Below are 21,080 nucleotides of genomic sequence, written 5' to 3' on the forward strand. Positions count from 1 at the left end.
CACACTGAACTCAAACAGGAAAAAAGGAAATAAATGAAGACTCAATAAAATAGAAGTTTAATGAGAATTATTTCTGCCGAAGCAAAGAAAATAACCAAATGTGGTGTGAGACAACAAAAGGCCACAAGAAGCTACAGCCAAGCAACAGGCTGAGGAGGAAAGTACCTCAAACAGTACCTCAAACAGATTAGAAATATTAAGGGTTCTATTAGGCCCTTTAATAAATTAGATAGGGAAAGATATTCATTACTTTAAAATGGTCAAGATACCAGGTTACTTGGGCAAATCTTTCTTTAAAATTTAAAAATATATATGTGACATTTGACAAATTAGAAATGAATAAAGTTTTTGTTGTTTTGTTGTTGTTTTTTTTAAAAAAGATTGCTCCTGGTCAGACCGTGAACAGAATTATTGTATCCAAGTGCAGCAAGGGAATTACTGCAGGTTCATTTAATAAAACCAAGGAATTGTTTTTGAAAAATTCTAAATAAATGGAAAGATTTTCAAAACCTAGAAAAAACGGTATGTAATTTCATTTTTTTTAAAAAGAAACACATATTGTAACTGGAGTAATCTTGGGTTCTGTTAGAGTCTGGCACTAATTAAGATTCAGTTTCTTTTCCTGGCTTGCAAAAATAAGTGTTCGTGTAATTATTTAGAAACAGGTTAGTAAACTATTTTAATCTCAAGGCTTGAGCCTTTTGAAATACATATTTCAAATGTTTCTTTTCTTCTTAACATAAACAGTAAGAAATAAAAAGAAACTGCTTTTTATTGTAACTTATATGCTTAAATCAGGCCCACACAACTTGTGATGCGTCAGTGACAATACAGCCCATCAGTATTGTGGACAAAGCCTCCATTTCAGGGTCAGACTATAGAAGGCTGCTGAGCTGCACTTGGTTGTGAGTGGCCTGGCTCATAAAATGATATCATCATGACAAGAGTTGGTCTTTAAGGAAGAATAGAAACACCACAGTATTCAACTTCACAGATAGCAAAGGAACTCAACACATCATCAGATAAAAATTGAATGTAAGATGTTACCACTTCTGTTTCCTTCCATGTAGGTTCCATTTCTGGTTGGGCTTGATGTCTGATGCCTCAGAGCTGCAGCTGATGGTCCTCCAGAGGCCATCTGGCCAGAGCGATGACTGCAAGAGGAAGATGACCCTCCACCGTGACGTCCATCGCCAGAACTCTGCCTCATAGAGTACACGGATCCCATACAATTAAAGGCAGAATCAGAGGGGTCTACGCTGTAATGCTTTGTGTTCACTGGATCAACCAGGTAGTCTTCAGGTATGACTGTTTCTGTTCGAAAAGAAAGGATCAGGGGTTAATGAAATAACATCATTGATTTTCTACCGAAGTGAAATTACTTTTTAATTTTTTTTTTTCTATTTTCACTCAGTCTTAAATAGCAGACAGGCAGCTAAAACCCATTAGCAAACTGAAGTGTGAACAGAATTAGAAGAAACTGCAGTATCTGGGATTTAATTTATCAATGAGGATTTATAATAGGAAATGGATTTGAATTAATTTATGGGATTGTGACTTTCTAGTTATGAAATTAATAATATATGTAAGTCAACTTCACTCGAGGCTTTGGTTGACTACAGTGCTTGGTTTGCTTCAGAATGATTTTATGCAGTTACAGAAAGTATATGATTTTAAAGATGTTTATATATAGGCCAAAAGGATTCAGGGTGTTGGGGTGAGCACAAGGCTTATTTGCTTAATGCAGGGGAAGCTAACCTGGAGTCCTCCAGATGTTTCCAAACTACTCTTCCCATCATCCATAGCCAAAAGGCTGATGGGAGTTGTAGTTCATCAAAAACTGGAGGGCCAAATATTTAATAATACACTCCAGGCCAAATAGTACAATTTGAGAAGACAGGGAGTTAATCGGCCATCAAGTCCACTATTTACTTGTACTTACAACATGAAGGTGTAAATAAAAAGAATAATAATAGCACATGTAGCTAATTGATTTAAAAAAACCTGTTTGCTTTCCTCTCAAAATGTTACATATAATGCATGTGATTTGTTTGTTTTTTAAATTGAGACCATGATTTTAAGAACAAGCCTGGTGTTTCTCTGTGTGTTTAACCTGTTCTCTATTGGTTATTTTCCATTCAAGTTTGTGTCCATGTGCTCCTTTCCTCACCTCATTTCCCTTCTGTTGCATACCATGAGAGAGTGATTCTGGGTTTTGTTAAGTCCTTGTTTCCTATTACATCTGAACTGGAAAACTGTGGTTTAATCAATGCTTACTCTCCAGAATCTGATCCTAGTTTCATATTCTGGTTTGTAAAAAAGAGTTTCTATGCTTGTACATAGGGGACGCGGTTGGCGCTGTGGGTAAAACCTCAGTGCCTAGGACTTGCCAATCGCATGGCCGGCGGTTCAAATCCCCACGGCGGGGCGACCTCCCGTCTTTCGGTCCCAGCTCCTGCCCACCTAGCAGTTTGAAAGCACATCAAAGTGCAAGTAGATAAATAGGTACTGCTTTATAGCAGGAAGGTAACGGCGTTTCCGTGCACTGCGCTGGTGCTGGCTCACCAGAGCAGCTTCGTCACGCTGGCCACGTGACCCGGAAGTGTCTTCGGACAGCGCTGGCTCCCGGCCTCTTAAGCGAGATGAGCACGCATCCCCAGAGTCGGACACGACTGGCCCGTACGGGCAGGGGTACCTTTACCTTTACCATTATGCTTGTACATAATGGGGGATTGTGGTTTAATAAACCCTGATAGAAGTTGGGCTGAAGGTGGACACATAAGAAGAGGAGGAGAACAAGAATGGAACACAACAACACAAGGTTTGTTCTCAGTCTAATTTATAATTGTTTATTAAATTCAGATAGTTAGTGTCTGAACTGGTCCTTAAACCCACATTGGCATAGGTCAAAGTTGCAATCCACAGGACTCATAACAAGAAGCTGTTAGCAGTGCAATCAAATGCTAGCACAGTATTTGTGACAGTATTGCAAGATTTAATTAGTTTTGTTAACAACACATAGCAGTACACAAATATTAGAGATGGAAAAAGAAGCCTTAGAGGCTGAAGGAGATTTAATATGGACAATATTTTGTGAAAATTGTGAGGAAGCCAATATTTCACCTAAAATGATGAGTCCAATAAGTGGAAAGGGATACTACAGTCTCATGTATAGATCATCATTGTGGATGTCAAAAGAATATAAGAGGGAGTGATGAGCAAATTGGGAGACATTAATTCCATTTAACAGAGTTCTCTGCCATCTAGAATAAGGGCCCTTGTTCTTGTTCTGCCTTCTCCTCACTTTCTATCCTCATTCTTTTACCAGTTCCCTAGCTGGCATTTTTAAATGACAACCACTAGCCATTTCTGAACCTGGGAGTTGAGAAGGACATAAGTATAAATATCTTTACACTCTAAAATATCTACACGTACTCCAAATTTTTGGTGCATAGATCATGCCCATTGAGTATACACACAATTTGTTTTGTGCCTGCAGCCTCCCAGGAAACTGTAATACTCAATACCCACGTGGACATCAGGAGTGGGGCAAGTATGCAAGGCAGGAGATGCCAGGTGAGGAAAACCTGCCAAGACTCAGTTTTCACCACACGCATTTGATCAGCTATGTGCAGAGGCAATACAGATGTTAGACTCTCACCTCACAAACTGGATGTCCAGATCTTTAGTGTAGGATTTCTCCACCACCATAGGAGGGCACCATTAGGGCAAATGTTCCACAACTTATATTTTCATTTTTAAATACAGTATTTTGCACTATTTTTTGCAGGATTGCCTGATTTAGGGTGTCTCAGCTATATTTCTCATGAATATTCCTCAGGTCCACATTTGCCTCTCTTTCTCTTCCGATTGCTCATAATAGTTCATCTTGAAATCACCCCATGACCCCATCCCTCTACCTTTTAAAGTGCTATAATATTTTTCTTATAATGGGATGGCCAGATGTGGCCTGTATATTTTCAGCCCTATGATCACATGGTCACGCAGCCCTGCCCTTCGTTTGAGCTATGCCATTGGCTCATCTAATCATCAGTTTCATCCAACCGCCTTTCTTGGCATTGTTGGAAGAGATTAGAACAGCTTTAAAGCGTATTCCAAAGACGGCCTCAATAAATAATATCTACTTTTATTTATTTCTTTTTTTACATAATGTTGAGACTGATTTAACATCTGTGTCAGTTCTGAAGTCACCTTCAAATTCTTATTAGGAGATGCAATGTGTTGAAACAGATGGCCTTCCAATTCCTGAAAGCAACAAACTTCAACCCCAAACTCCTTGTTATTATCAGACTGGTGCATTAAAAAAATGGATTGGAGCAATAGTTTTACAGGAAGATCTTTATTTTGACCTGATGCGTGGAGATAGATCCTGAGCCATTTTGTACATTCCACAGAAGCAGCAAGAGAGGAAGTTTGATTGACTTCCTCCTCCCAAGTACCCACCCCACACTTATGGGTTTCCTGGAAGAGGACAAGATGAATTCCTCTCTCGCAGGGGCCCAGGTATGATGAACATCTCTGACACAGGCAAGTGCAATGAGGATTACTTCAAGGTGTGACCCCTGTGAACATTATTCATTTGTTTGCTTGAAACATTTGTTTTCTGTTGTTTATCATGAACGATTCCGTGTGTGTGTGTGTGTTTCCTATGTTATTATTATTAATCATAATCACATAATTTATATACTGCCTTCCATTTCAAGAAGAAATACCAAGGCAGTTCACATACAAATAAAAGCCAACAGCAAAATAATGCAAACAAAACCAATTATAAAAACAATAGCTACCTTTAATTAAAATGCACAGTAAAACAACTACATTAAAACATCCACAATTAAAACATAAAAAGTCCATTAAAACCGTATAACAGTTAAACAAAACTCAAAGCAGGAGATTCAAATCAAAATATCAGGGGAATGCTTGTCTAAACAGGCACACTGCAGAACAGACATTTGGAAGTATCATGAGAACTGGAGACCATAGCAGTTGTTGAATTATGGGGGCCTCACCTGAGTGACAGTTCCCTTGGCTACTGTTTCAGGATGTTCCGGGGAATTGTGATAAAATTTGGTAAAGGGGATCATGGACTGGGGCTTTGAATTTCTTTAAGGACCCTCCTACCTCCCCACCCCACATAATTTGAGCTTGCCTGTTGCTCCTTTGTAATACTGCCACTCCTGCTCAGCATTAAAAGGAGGATCCCCACTTCCCCTTTCATGCTCAGATCTAGCCACCATCCTCATGCCCTGCCCCAATTTATGACAGCCTACACAGCAGTCTGTACCAGCCGGGTGATACTGACATTTCTTCTGCAAACCATCCCTATCAGCAGTGTGAACTGCCCTAGATGTGCACACGTTAAAGCCCACCAGTGTGTCTGAGCTATGGGGATCAGTTACTTGCAATACTAAAAATAAGCACTATGCCATAAGGATTATGGTTTGTGCTGCAAGCAAACCAACACATGGTCGGATATTAACAAGAAAAATACCCAGCCTGGTTGAAAATTTGCCAGGCAGCATCCCAGTGTTGTTCCACAGGGACACTAGACAGCTGTCATGAATAGAACGTAGTACAGTAAATAAATGTCAGTTTCTACTTTGTGCAAAGTAGATGTTTACAAATGGCATATTATGCTAATCTAATGTCCCCTTCACTGAATCACTGTCAAGCAGTGTCTGAATTGGGGGTGTAAAGGTGGCAGTGCCATAACCCCACTTTTGACTGCAGCTCAGCTGTCAAAAGGGATGAAAAATCCATGTATACAATCATCACATTCCATCTCATTTCAAACACCGAAGATAACATAATGACCTCTTCTCCACAAACCTTTTTAGATCAGGCAAATAGTTTTCTATTAAATTTTGTTGTGGTTGAGTGCATTGCATGGATCTCACATTCCCCCTTTAAATCTGACCTTAATATTTTATTTATTGTTTAAGGGATAATGTTCATGGCAGAGGAATATATGAGGCAATAAATGGCTTGTGCAGGTAATTAAATGCTGAACCAAAGCCGAGACTATTGATAACCATAAAAGCCATTTATTTTGACTATGTTCCAAAGCCATGTACTGCAGTTATTATACAGGGGAAGGCAAAATCAAGTCTGCCACAGGACTAAATAAGAGTAAGAATAACACAACACATTTATTGCTTTTGAGATATTGAACTCATGTTGCCTCCCTCCTCCCCTTCAGAAGATCACTTTGAAATCAGGCAGGAGACTCACATGTCTATTTTTTCTAAACATTATGAGGTTTTTAATAAAGTCCTTGATAGTCTAAAAATAAAAACATTAAATGGCATAAGCAAAATAGCAAATGACATTACAAAGCTTAGCTCTCAAAACACTCCACCCTCCCAGCTTGTATACCAGTTGGGCATAAGTGTGACAGTGTGACTTGAAAGAACAGTCCTCCAAATTCATACAGCAAGAGACAAAAAGCATGTTTTCATCTTTGCAAAAGGAGGCTGGACTTATTGTCCAAGATTCAGGATACATCAAAGTGTCATGTGTGTACAGTTAACTGGTATAATATCCACTTCTAATGCAAATATAATGCCTGTCAGACTAATAAATCTGCTTGTTTCTCCAAGATCTCACAAAGGTAGAGGGAAACTAAACACTACAAGAGAAAAATTGGCCTCCACGTGTTGTGTTTTCCTCATAACACTAATGTGGATCAGGAGGCAAGAATTTGCTGGAGATAATAGGTGGATAGGAGATTTGAACTCTCCAACCCTTGCTGTTTCTCTCCTGCAAATCTCTCTTTCACTTTAAAACTCTTTCCCCTCAGCTGGGCTCTAAGATCAGAAGAGGTGTGGTTGGGAGGGAAAGCAGTATTTGCTGTAAAGAAAGAATAAGCAGGAATTTGGTGAGGAAGAGTTAACATGTGAGAAGGATTAAGAACCCGCTGTCCCTGATTCTCTCTTGAAAATGGTAGTCCAACACACACACACACATGGATTTCTTCAAATACATATTCAAAAGTCATAAAAAACCCCAACTGACCTGATTCCATCCGTCCATTTTCATATTCTTCAGGGTTTTCGGCAGTGTTGTATTGTGGGAAAGGTTGATTGCTGAAAAGATTGTCACACAATAAGCTACGGCAAAGCTTTTTGAGGAACCGCAAAACATAACCAATGCTGTTCACTACTGGCAGGCTCAAGAGGTGCTGTTTTCCATCAAAAGAAGCAGAAACTGGGGGAGAAATGAGGAGGAATTAGAGGGTTCTCCAATATAAGCAGTAGTTCCTTTCATAAAGCAGATGGTTCTCTTAATAGAGCACACATTCTCTTTTTCACAAGCCACACATCTTTTGAGCAAATGCTGATACTGTGACCTCTTTAGGCCATTCACTAAATAAATACAAGAAGGATGAAAGTAGTACAGAGTATCATTGATTTTTGTTGCTTTAAATATTTCACAGAAAGGAAGAGTCTGAATCTCTCTTCCAGAGTCACAATGTGGATTACCTTCAAATCCATATACAAAGTTCTCTGTTACTTCATCTCTCTGTGCTGAGCTAAAAATCAAATCACCAGACTCTGATGAAAGCTATACTCTGAATCCTAGATCACAGGACCAATTCACTACTTTGGTGAAATTTCTACCCACCCTAACCCCAATCTATGGTGACATATACTTTACAGATGACAAAAGAGCATATCACTGCTAATTGTCTTTTTAAATAATTTGTAGTGGCACCATTAACTGGAACCTTTGCAAAGAGGTAGCATACATATTTAGGCTGAGGTTTAGGCCTATTCAATCTTGTTTCAGGTTTATTCAGTTTATGCATCTCTTCCCACTAAAGAAGCTCCTAAGTGATTTACCACCAAAGTAAAAAACAAACAAACAAAACAATTAAAATCACATAAATATTATTAAAATAGACTTAGCAATGCCGTGTTGTGTCATTTTAAGAAATAAACAGATAGAAATATGGATCTGTAAAGTAGAAAATGTTGCAATGGACTGGAGAAAATAGCATGAAAAATGGTTGTGCCAACTGATCCATGGTATACATTCAACAGATTGGCCCAAAGTCTGAATGGGGACCAACATTTTTTTAAAAAAGTACCGTAGATAAAGCTTGCGCCAGAAGCCAGTGAAGGCTGGTCCACATGGGCAAATGGAGCTCTCTCCTCAGCCAGCCCCTCACCCCCACCTGCCTTCTTACTTACAAGCAGTCCAGGGGTGTGACATTGCCTGCCAGCTTCATCCTCCTAGGTTTTAGTGTTGCCCTTGTAGCACTCAGCAGAGAAGATTATGGGGACCAATCTATCATTAGTTGGCTCTACCTATCAGTGGCTCTGGTGCCACCTGCTGTTGGCTCCCTGCCTTCTGCCCCAGCATTCCCACTGCCAGAAGAAACATGTCCAGTGGGGAACACGCACAATACTAGCTTGCCGGCAGCAGAGGGAGGGGGAGGAGAGGTTGGTGCAGTTTGGGTGCACTAGCAGAGCCAATCTGGCACTCCGGCCCGTGCAACCCTATCATCTCAACCTCCCCACCACATTGACTCTCCTGGTATGCATCAGCTCCACCATTGCTATGATGTAGCATTGCAGCTTCCCACAGAGGTGGTTTTAGGGGAGCACATTCTATGCTGTAAAATGGAGTGTGAGAGGCAGGGGCACCCAGTTTTAGCATCACACAGGGCGCCACTGAGAGTCTGCCACTGCTTCCCCCCACTGTGCAAGCTGCTTTTGGCATGTGCCACGTAGTGATGTAGATCTATAGAAGTCCATCACGTCCATTTAGACATGGTGGGAAGTTGTGCTGGAAGTTTACTAACATCTCTTTGGCTAGGATTTGCACTGGTAGCTTTTGAGCTTTGCCTTTTACTTCTAGCAGAGAACCAGCCAACAATCTCAACAAATATGCTTATCTTTCAGCTTTAGTGCTTCAGTTTGAGTTTATTCAGAGGACCGAAGTCAAATGAATTACAGCCTGAGCCCATAAGGCTATCATCTCATTAATGTTAATAGGAATTTAATCATATCCATACAAGAAGAAATAATGGACTTTATTGGACACAACTGATTGGCATGCTTTCAGGAACAAGCTGAAATAATTTCTCAAACATGTGTAGCTTTTTGTTTCTTTCAACAAGGATGCAAACTGGGATCAGAGTGCCTCGGGGGGGAATGAAAGTGGAGACGGAATATAATTAAATGTTGCACAGCAGGATACAGCTCAGGGTTGCACAGCATGGAGGAGGGTCCCAAGGATGCGGCAGCAATGGTGTGGTGATCACTGCCAAACATGTTTTATCTACATCCACTTTCAGGGACTAAATGGTTCTTAACGTGTATTTGTTCTTCACCTTTTCCTTCGTAAATTCAGCTAAAAATGTTAATGCCTAATTTCCAAGTAACTATTACATATCTTAAAAACAAAAACAAAGCAAAAATCTTGTAAACGTTTGAGTCAACTAACATAGAGGCTTAAACATTTCCATTATTTCTCTCTCTATCCTCCTCACAGAAACTATCAGCATTCTCCAGGAGGTCCAAGACAAGAAAGAGTCTTGTGGCACATTGAGGACTGGCAAGTTTATTACAGCACAAACTTTGATTGACTAGAGTCTATCCTCAGCTGGCAGATACATATGGGTGTAGAGCAGGGCTGGGGCACCTGTGGCCCTCCAGTTATTATCAAACTCTTCCCTGACCAATGGCCATACTGGCTGGGGTAGGTGGAAGTAGGAGTCCAGCAAGATCTGGAGGACTGCAATTTCCCCATCCCCGGTGACATCCTCATCAGATGGACATTAAATACAAAAACATACAGTGTGCGACAATTACCTTGCAAGCACAATGATTCAGAACAGCAGTAATTGATGCTCATTTAGTTACTCTACTTAGTCATTCAAGCAATCACTTCACCTACTTGTCAAAGCAAGACACACATGGCTTGGAAAGGAGCCAGGAAGGAGCCTGAGCACATCCGTAACTTCTTGTGGAGGCCCTGCCTCAAAATATGAGGAAGTGACTGTGCCCTAAGGATACTTCCATATGGCAGCTGACTGCCGACTTGGTACTGCTCATGCACTCAAGCTTCATGCAGCATCCACGCAACCTCATCCTCATAACAATTCCACCCTGTCTTATTTTCTCATTTAATTTCGAATTACCATTTATGCAGAAAATCCAATACATAACTAAATAACCCATAGTAACAGTAAAAGTATATTATATTGGGTGGGTGGAATATGAGGTGGCATTTTGAAGAGGGCTTCTTATGGTCGCTATGAAAATGTTGCATGCATGAACAGTGCCGAGACAACAATAAACTGTCACGTGCAAGTAACCTTACCGGTGAATCAAAGTAACACCATTAGTTTGTAATTTACCACTCAGCATTCCATTTGCTTCTCTTATTGCTTTTAATGCAACAGCTCCATTGAACATTAAAATATTGGCATGAAATTTGATACATCTGGGAAACAATTATAATATTTCAAGTTTAAATCTAGTGCCACCCCTTCAACCATCACCAAATACAAAGTACAATGCCAAGCAGAATAATTCGATCAAATTAACCAAAACCAATGAAGTCTGGATGTTGATGCAGATTAAGGGGAGGATTTCAACTCCCCCATCTCCTGAGCCTGTGCTCCAGCAGCAAGGCCTGAGGAAACACCTCCTGCCTCGCTGCACGCTTCTTGGGTATAGGAACCTGACATGTGCACCAAGGCCCCATTGGCCAGTGTTCACCCCAATGCACCTGACAGGCCCAAACACCACTCTGGCTCTGATATCAGTTGGATTTCCCCCAAAAATCCAAAAGTGTGAAGCAGGAGAAAAAGATTTGACACAAGCCAATTAGTGTCTCCCAAAAAACCCTTCTCAGTTGTCTCAATGAGAAGAGGGAAGAGTGCAAGGTGGAACGGGCTTAAATTGCTGGATCTCCACTTCTCCCCTACAGGTAAAATCACCCCATTTGCTTGCCCACGTTACCCCTGCAGCAGGGTCCATCTCTCCTCTTCTTGCAGGGGTGGAGGGTGTGGCAAATGCTTCCCCCCTCACAGACAGAGGGAAGGAACAGAATTCCAAGGGAGCCATGCAGTCCACTTTGAAGAATGCAACACAGAACGCTTGGTGCATGCTTAGGAAGCTCTTATATGTTTCATGTTTGAAGACCAGCTCATGACCTGCCCAGCTCATGCTCAAAAAAGGTTATGTGACAGAGTGCAAAATAGATTGTAATCCATCATCTAAAGTGAATCCCTTTAATCACTAATCAGTAATTTTTATCAGCTGGAATTAGACAAAAGACTGTTTCTAAGGACAGAGACAAGTGTAACATAACTAGAATTGCCATATTTTGAAGAACAAAAAGGAGGACACATTTGCCAAATTCTAGTTTTAACTATGGATTGCCAAATTCTAGTTTTAACTATGGATTGCCAAATTCTAGTTTTAACTATGGATCATTATAACAACTCTCATTTTACATACCAGTGAAAAAAGAGGATGTTTCCTGGAAAAAGAAGACATATGGCTGCCCTAAACACAACATACATTCTCACCTGACACCATTTCACCTCCATAGCCCTGCTTGACAAGTGAGAAGACAGTCTTTTGCTGGTGTGCACAGTCAATGCATGCCTGAACTGCCTGCTGCAGCACCATCGAAGGCCGCTCAGGTCCAAAGTGGTCTGGAAGTTGCTGCACTTTCTTTCGTTCAAGGTATGGCCCCACATTTGCTTGCTTGTTGACATAAATGCAGACTGAACAAAAGGAGAAAGATGTAATAATAATAATAATAATAATAATAATAACAACAACAACAACAACAACAACAGCAGCAGCAGCAGCAGCAGCAGCAACAAGAACGCGTGAAGACCCCCAAAACCACCCCCAAATGAAGACACAATAGACACAGATTTTAGTTTAAGGTTTTTGGCATTAAATTTTGGCCACAACTTTATTGATTACAGCATGTGAGTGGTTGCTTAGGTATTGGTTCCAGACTACCTGAACCTGCACGGTGGCAGGAACAGGACTGACACTGGGCACCACCGTATGTCAGTAAGGGAAAGCACCCTGGGGGAGCGAGAACTCCTTCAATCTCACAGCTCACCCCAGATGCTCCCAGGGGCTCTGGCCTGGCCCTAGCCCCTTGACAGGGTTCGGACAAAAGCAAGGCGAGCCCCTGGATTCCTTTAACAGAATTCCCTAGCAGCAGCAATGGAGGGGCAGGCACAGCCAACCATGTCCCCTCCCCAAAACATTGAACCAAATGCCTAACCGCCAGCCTTACAAAGTTGTGAAGATTTGCTACACAGTATGCAAAAACCAAGTGGCACCAACCAATCAGCCAAATGGCAAAATTCCTACCGGACCCCTGCTCCAAAACAGATGACCACTAATAATAGGACAAGATAGTGGTTTGGATCCAGGGCTAGCTCGGGTTTGAGACGCCCCCCCCCTCCGTCAAAGTGACCTTCTTGTGGGGGCTCCCATTGCACTTACCTTCTGGTAGTAATATTTTATATCTCTGGTAGGTGATTGCTAGCTGCCCAGCACTTTAAATTACCCACAGTACTATTGACATAGTGTTGTTCTGAGGCACCGTAGGGAATTAAAATAGCAGGCGGGTCACAGAACCAGCTTTACGGGAGAGGGGAGAGGCTGGTTTACAGCTTGGTCCTTCTTGAGCATGGGAGCCCCCCCCCCCAGCTGCTCAAGGATGCTAGGTGCTGACTATAAAGATCATGAGGCACCCTGTGTGTTTGTATTTTATGTATTAAAAGATACAAATTTGGAACAATCAGTACAGAATGCATTACAAGTAATTGTGACATTTGTTCAACCTTTTTTTGAAAACAAACAAACCAACAAATGTTTTTAAGAGTTTTAATCTTCCTGCAACACTGAACTTTAATCCACAGGAATGAATGCCAACTGTTCATTTACAGGAGAAAATAAAATGGCAAAGAAACCATTGAAGGGGAGGGCTAAGCATATTTCCTGCTGAACTCCAGGGACCCCCCAACTACTGAGAATTAAGCCTACAAGTATTTGTGTAACTCTATCCTGGATAATTTCGCTGATAATTTCAGTGTATTTAATGTTTGCTCCCCATGTCTGTACAGAAGTTGTTTCAAGGCTAATTTTAAAGTTTACATTTTCAAGAAAGAAGAGTTTGCACAGTTCTGCATGGCAGATTTCTCTGAAATCCTTAAATCCACTTTTTAAAAAAACCTCTTATCTGAGAGTGAAGGAAACAGAAATTGACCTAAGCTGTGTTCTGAGAAGAGATAGCAAACCGTAAGGAATTAATTAACAGGCTGAAGGTTCAGTGTGCACTATATTTCATCATGATATCCACTGTTCACTGGACATATAATTCAAACTGCAGTACTAAACCCTCTTTCCTGGGAATAAGCCCCTCTGAACCTGCTACTAAGTAGGCATAGGACTGTGTTGTAAGGCGAGCACTTGAAATGGGGAGAAATTACTGCAGTGGTCTACAGATAAGAATATGGTTAGAGAATACTGTCATTTGCATAATACAAAACTGAATTTATTGATGAAAGACTGTTCACCAATAAAAGAAGTTTATTTGTGGGGGGTTTTTAAGTTACTTGAAATTCCTAGTATATGAGAAATCTTCTTGTAAGAAAGCACAAAAGCTTTCTCCCATAAAGTGCTTTAAGGATACAGTGGTACCTCGGGTTAAGTACTTAATTCGTTCCGGAGGTCCGTTCTTAACCTGAAACCGTTCTTAACCTGAAGTACCACTTTAGCTAATGGGGCCTCCTGCTGCCACCGCGCCACCGGAGCCCGATTTCTGTTCTTATCCTGAAGCAAAGTTCTTAACCTGAAGCACTATTTCTGGGTTAGCGGAGTGTGTAACCTGAAGCGTATGTAACCTGAAGCATATGTAACCCAAGGTACCACTGTATAGGCAATATTCAATGATGTTCTCCAGCTTGCACACAGTTAACCTTCAGTTTCCCTCACCCCAACTCCCCTCCCCATGTGACCTCAATATCTTCTCTGGAGGATGCCCTGGACCAATGTTTTGGGGCATGCAGGGAGCAGAACGGAAAGCCCAGCGGCATGAGTGCAAACCTCGAACTATATTGCATCTCACCCTGCGGGTCTGTACTTTTAAGAGGTTTAATTTGTGGTATGTTGCAATTATATTATTTTATTGTAGCTTGTGATTTATTGTATTAGGTTTGTAAGCCACCTTGAGAGGACATTGTTGAATAAAGCAGCCCAAAAACCTTTTAGTTAGTTAATTAGTTAATTAAGAGGCCACTAAAATGAACTGCTCGGGAAAAAGAAAACCAATCTTTGATACTTATGCTGAAATCTATCAACATATATTTTATCTCTGCTCCTTGTACTTAAATGTTCAATAGAGGACAATGTTGAGGCTAAAAGGACAACCCAGCTTTTACATATTGTTGCATGGATTAATAACATGGTTTATAAGACGATTAGGCCTCTGTAGCAAGAGAATTCCTGTTAACATTTTATATACCGGAACCTTCTTGTTTTAAGGGATAGCAAAGGTTCCAGTCTTTCTGGCATGCCTGCTTATTTTATAGGATTGTGTGAGTCAGCCTAAAGTAAGACACATTGTTATTGCTGGCTGCAAGCGTGCTAGAGTTGTCATCTTTCAGAACATATAGCATTACCCTGTGACAGAAATCAGATAGGTGACAAAAGAAATTATAACAGAGCGAAGGACGTGGATGATGGCTGAGCAGTGTTGGGGATAATATACAGTTAGTATCACACCATAATGAAAATCTAGTGCTTGAAGTGTTAACAGCCACTCAGGCTGAACAATAAAAAGACTCAAAGCAATCTATTCTGGGTAAATAGGACTATAATGGCAATAATAGTTAGCATTACATAGCACTTCAAGCCATCAAAAGGCCATACAAACAAACAGGAGAAACCATTACAAGCACGAACGAAGGACATGAACTGCATTACGGAGATCTGATGACAGATTTATTAATACAAAACAGCACAGATTTTTGCTTCCTACAGATGAGTGACACAGTGTTTCTTAAGGCAGAGCTGGGGTGTGCTTTGTTTATGTGTGTGCAGTTGATTTTCTATCATTGAGAATTGAGAATATGAAGAGAATGAAGAAGAAATCTGGATAGATCTCCAGCAAACAATTGATAACTTGTCTTTGGAGTTCAAATATTTGCTTTACTTAAACAAGAATCACTAATGAACAGTACAGCTCAAAACATGTATAGTATAGTGGATTTTTAAAGTTCAATAAAATAGTTTTGATGGAGGGGGGGGGTTGTATCCTTATCTTACCTAAACTGAGTATTTTGCATGCACTTTATCCTAATATGTACATTTTTAGAATCAATTTTCCCCAATTGAATGCATCTTTGTATGTTATTTTCACCAAAATGCATATTTTTGTGCATGTTTTCCCCTAATACACACATTATGGTACATTATTTTGGTTGGAGCACTGCAGCACAGAATTTGCAGAGGTGCAAATTGAGAACACAGCCACCTTTTAGTTCACATATTATATTGGAAAGTGAAGTGAATTGAATCCCCCTCTATCCCTGGGATCTGGTTGAAGAGCAGGTTAGAAATCCTTTAAATAAATCCATAAATGAATACTCCTTTTCTGATGGACTGTTTCGTTTCACATACCTGTGAGGGCTTGTGGGGCCGCTGAGTTGGGGATTGTAGCTGCATCCTGTGGGATTGAGCTAATATCAGGTTCCGGGGTGCTTCTTGGTGGGGAAATCGCTAAAGGAGTCATTAGAACACGAGATTTCAGCTGGAAGACAGAACCAATTTGGGTAATGAAAACACATGCAGAATCTGTTTTATTATACTACATATTGGAGCTCTTTAAACTCCCACACTACAGCAAATTACCACAGTATCACATTCTTTCTTAGACACATTAGTGCTTTCAAGGAATACAGGGAATGGAACTAAAATGTTAATGTATAACGCAAGTGAAGTTGCAAAAAACAAAATATTATGAAATTCAAGGCATAGTTATTTACATCTTAGGAAAGGACTATCGAAGTATTGCTTATTTTTGGGGAAAAAAAACTTTTTCAATGCAGATATAAAAAAAAATTCAATGCAGATGTAAAAATTTCTTACATAAAGTGCAATGCTGGAATGTTAGACCACACAGACTACTTGAAAATTGCTGGTGGTTTTAGCAGACCACTTAATTATTTTTCTGCCTGTATTAGCAATGGTATTGCACTGTGCTAGATGCCGTATTATTTTTAATTGTATTTTTTGCTTCTTTTACTTCTTATATTGTATTTATTGTATTACAATTTGCATTCTATAGATTTTGAAGTTTGCTACAATAAAATCCAATATAAGAAATAAAAATACTATTAAATCAATGTAAATATTTAATACAGACATATCATGGACCGTCTGAATGAAACTTGCAGACCACAAGTGGTTTATGGACCAGAGCTTGGGAACCCTTGACATAAAGTTGTCATTTACAATTTGACCCTTAGCTGCACACGTGTAACTCTCTTGGAGTTGTTGGTGCGTTGGTTTGTTTGTTACCCACCCTTTACCAATATTTAAAACCGTTTACTAATTTAATCACAAAAGTATACACCTCAAGTGTGAAAGCCATTTTTTATTTTGCTTTAATAAAAATGTATCCATATTTGCACCATATTAGCCCCGTGCAGAAGGGAACCCTTAGGTAATGCAGTCATTGCACAACAAGCAGAGATTTAGACCCCCATCCAGTTTTGGCATGTGTGTGTTTTAAAAAGAAGGCAATCAGATTTGTCAGACAGAAGGGCATAAGGCTTCGTTAGCGTGAACTGATTATCCTTCCCTAGACACTTAAATCATGAATTATTTTTCTGAATTGTTGCATTTTGGACTGGCCCTTGTACTGCCAGTCTTACATGAAAAAGATAAATATTCCATTCTGCAAAAGAAAGGCATCCTGTTTGGCTTGTCCCTTAATGACATGGATTTGATATGTAAGCTTCTCTGCAATGGTGATGTCCCAGAGTTTCGGACCACAGTAAGTCTAATTTACAATGGCTGCTTGCTTAAGCAGAGGACACTTTCTCTTGCGCCAGGAAGGAGCTCCTGATTTTTTGCTAATTCCCCACTCCAGATTTACCTGCATGCTGCAGCATTCCAAGGGATCCCCACAGCAAAGTACAACAGAAAGGAAGACATGGGAAATTCTGTTTTATGAGCCCTCCTTGTTCTTAGGAATCAGCGTATAATCCTACCTGTTATGTTTAGAGACATAGAGGAGCCAGAGTATCTGTAACTATAATAGGATCATGCCAGCATTGATAGTAAAAGTGAATGCTTGTGTTATCAAATGTCAGTTGTTGCCTAGTTCCCATGAGATTTTTGATCTCCCAACTATGCTTGGGGTTCAGACCTACATCACAATGTTGATGTAGCATTCTGCACCATTTCTGAGAACGAAGCTTACATTCCGGCTAGTAATTGGTTTCCCTCCATTTATTGCAAATGACAAAATAAAAGATGCTGTAGAACAAATGCACACACAAATGTACGGTAGGTTTGCTGGGAAATTTCAGATCCATTAGCTTTTAAACGAAATGTTTGCTATTCAGCAGCTATCTCATGCATCGCTCTGGGTGTGAAAAGAAGGGGAGTCCCTACATTGTACTGAAAGCAGAGAACAACAAATAATAAAAGGAACTCAGAATGTCTGAAAGGGCTTGTTTTGTGTGTGTGTGTGTGTGTGTGTGTGTGTGTGTACGCAAATACAAAGCATTGGGTCTGCTACAGATCAGAATCAAACCCCCCAAAAAAGAAAGGTCAGGAGAGCTGCAAACCGTAGAAGCAACTACCTACTTACCGCATCCAATTATATTTTTTATCATTTATTAAATTTGTTAGTTTATTTTGCCCAAGGCAAATCAAAGCAACTTCCTGCAAGCAAAACAAAATCCTACATAGATACACTAAAACCAAGGGTGCAGGACATTGAAAACATCCTGCCCACTTTTAAAAGGCCGCAGGCTTCGTTATAGAGGAAAGTTTGTAAATATATGTAATGATGACACCAGGCAAGAGTATTCCACAAAATGGGAGTCACCACAGAAAAGGCCCGTTCTTGTGTTTCTGCCCTCTAGACCTCTCATGGAGGGGACACACAAAGAAGGGCCTCAGATGATGGTTGCAAGTCTGGATTGGTTCATATGGCAACCTTTTAGGGTTTTAGGGAACCAGTGAGCCATGGGGTGAGCTACATACATAAAAATTATCCCAGACTAAAACATTTCCCCTACAATTCCAGCCTTAGCTCAAACAGTGAATCTGTAGCAGGCACAAAGGGATATTCCCTTCCCTTTCTTTCTCTTTAAGAAACAGAACAGTGATCTGGTTTGGACAGGGACTGGCAGTGTAGATAGGTCCACTGCTCCTTTGCCCTAATAGTATGTCTCCCACTATGTCATTTCTAATCTAAGAAGGACCAATCCATCCTTTAAGGGTGGCCTTATAAAATAGACACCTTGAGCGCACTTCTAAGCACAAAGCCAGGGCTACTGTCAAACGCTTATGCAGAAAGCCAAATACTGTATTTCATCTTATTTCCCCCATCACTTTCCTGTCACTGCCTGACAACAAAATTTATGCCCCTATTTATTACCCATTAAAAAGTAATATGACAACAGATAATATGAAAAGGTACATTTTAAAAGTCAATTGACTGAAATCTACATTTTCAAAAGCACTTCCCCTGCCCTTTCAAATGCCATTCCTGGCACAGCATGTAACGACCGCAGTGAATTTATTGGAATAGAAATATTCCACTTAGCTGAAACTTGTGTGCTTAAAGTGGGTACAGGTATAGACATATCCTTCTGAAATGAAAGTTCCTGTAGATATTTCACCACACCTTCACAGGGACCAACATCAATACTGGGGTGAGGGGGAGAGAGATGCATATGTATTTAAATATCTCTCATCTTTACCATAAGAGCTACAAGATAGCTTTGTAATCAATAGATAAGGAGAACATGAAATGTGTTTAGCAAAGGGCACTTTGACTCACTTGGGGGTTGTAGTCCAAAACATCTAAGGTTGGGAGAGACTGGTCTGGTGTTTGACAGATGTTTAGGCTAAAAAATGGACCACCTGCTAACTAGAAAGCAGAGTGAATGGCAACAGTTAAAAGTAGAAATGGAGGGCGATAACTTAGGGCTGGCATATGTCTGGAATTTCCTGGACATAGCCAAGATTCATCCGTCAAAACTGGCATCTGGGCAGAATTTTTAGCAATCGGTTAAAATGTCGGGGGAAACCCGGGTGTTTGGCAGCCAATATCAGAAGTGTTGATTTTTTTGCAAATTCCCCCCAAAATAGCTGAAAAAAACTTCACTTTTTGTGTGTCCATATGCATGTTAATACACATTTTTTGGTTGGAGTACCACCTTGTGAAATTCTGATGGATAGCTGTGTTTTGGTTCATTTATTGTTTCAGAGTCTGACCAAACTGCGGGAGGCAGTGGAAGACAGAAGTGCCTGGCGTGCTCTGGTCCATGGGGTCACGAAGAGTCGGACATGACTAAACGACCAAACAACAGCAACAACAACTGTTTCAGAAAGTGCAAATAGGGGAGGTTTGCATTTAAATGCAATCTGAATGGAATTGCTACCCCACCCTTCCACAACACAGATCCAATGTGAGGGCTCTGCCTTCTGGCTAAGGCTTCTGTATCTCTTGAGCTCAGGAATTATTGGAGAAACCTGTGCACCACTGCTTTCTTTGTAATAAAAATATATTTCTGTAATAAAGACATGAGTATACAAAGCTGTGGAAAAACCTATCCGGTGTAAAGAGACTTTTCAAGAAGACAATCAAAAGCAATGGAGGAGAAAATTGCATGTTACAAGTCCTAATTTGGATCTGACGAAGACTTCATGGAACACAATAAATCAGTAAGTGAAATGATCCCTTTGTCTGAGAAAATGGAGATCACCGGATATAAGTAATGTGCTTTTGCATGCTCCCTCCTACCTCTCAAATACTTTTTTTAAAAAATCAAGCAGGAATAACTAAATAACTATTTTTACTCTGTTATGTTTTCTCCCTCCATCAACTTACATAAAGAAGAACCTATAAGGATCCCTTTGGACATGAAAATGTACCTGAAGGCCACTTGAGAACTTATGCTGCTGCAACTTGTTACATGGGATTTCAGGCTCATTGTCATTTTAAGCAAGACTTTAGTCACCCCTTTGGGGGTTGGCCCATGACAGAACCCTGCCACCTCACAGCATGCCAGTACCAAATAGACGGTTCTTGAGATCTGGGAGCCCACAAGTCATTAGCACCAATAGTCTCTCCAGCTACATGGGACACGGGTAGTGCTGTGGTCTAAACCACCAAGCCTCTTAGGCTTGCCGATCACAAGGTTGGCAATTTGAATCTGAACAACGGGGTGAGTTCCCATTGCTCTGTCCCAGCTTCTGCCAACCTAGCGGTTTGAAAGCTTATCAGAGCAAGTAGATAAATAGCTACTTAATCCTCCAGGGGTCCTTTACCTTTACCTGCAGCCACACAGTTCTTAACACTGTCCCAACTTTCTGTTGCAGCAAGGTGGAAAGGCCTTTAGGCAAAATTCAACCAGCAGGCAGGTGGCTGCAGGTGGGAGGAGACAATGGGAACCTTTACTGCCATGAAGTTTGTTAAGTTATCACAGGACCCAAACTTCATTGTCTCAGCTGCTCTCTTACATGTCCTTTATTAGTGTGGTTTGTTCCAACCAGTATCCTAACACTTCATGTCTCAGCTGTTCTCAGTCACTCACAGAGTCTGCCAAGCTACTTTGTCACTGCCACAGTGGAAGTGACAGCTACCCATAAAAAGCAATAGAGAAAGCCAGGATTTTAGCAAAGCTGTGATTGGATAGCAGTGTCTGCTCCTGTCAAACAGAGAGGAGTTTCTCTTGGTGTTCAGCCTGGAAGCTCCCTCTCCAGACAGAGAGATGAGGTGCTCCAAAATGTTCTTACCTCTATGCTCCCAAACTCAAAGGTCCT

General features: G+C 40.6%; 1 protein-coding gene across 1 annotated transcript in view; it reads right to left on the reverse strand.

Moving 5' to 3' along the window:
* SCML4 (Scm polycomb group protein like 4) overlaps positions 1 to 21,080 on the reverse strand; it is a 72,048-nt gene that overhangs the window by 12,329 nt on the left and 38,639 nt on the right. The window contains exons 3-6 of the mRNA XM_081186645.1: positions 15,693 to 15,822; positions 11,567 to 11,767; positions 7,036 to 7,227; positions 1,048 to 1,314 (exon numbers count right to left, since the gene is read on the reverse strand). Of these exons, the coding sequence (XP_081042771.1) occupies positions 1,048 to 1,314; positions 7,036 to 7,227; positions 11,567 to 11,767; positions 15,693 to 15,822 (790 nt within the window). The remainder of the gene's footprint in view (positions 1 to 1,047; positions 1,315 to 7,035; positions 7,228 to 11,566; positions 11,768 to 15,692; positions 15,823 to 21,080) is intronic.

Source organism: Podarcis bocagei (genome assembly GCF_964188305.1).
Source record: "Podarcis bocagei genome assembly, chromosome: 3".
Taxonomy (NCBI): domain Eukaryota; kingdom Metazoa; phylum Chordata; class Lepidosauria; order Squamata; family Lacertidae; genus Podarcis; species Podarcis bocagei.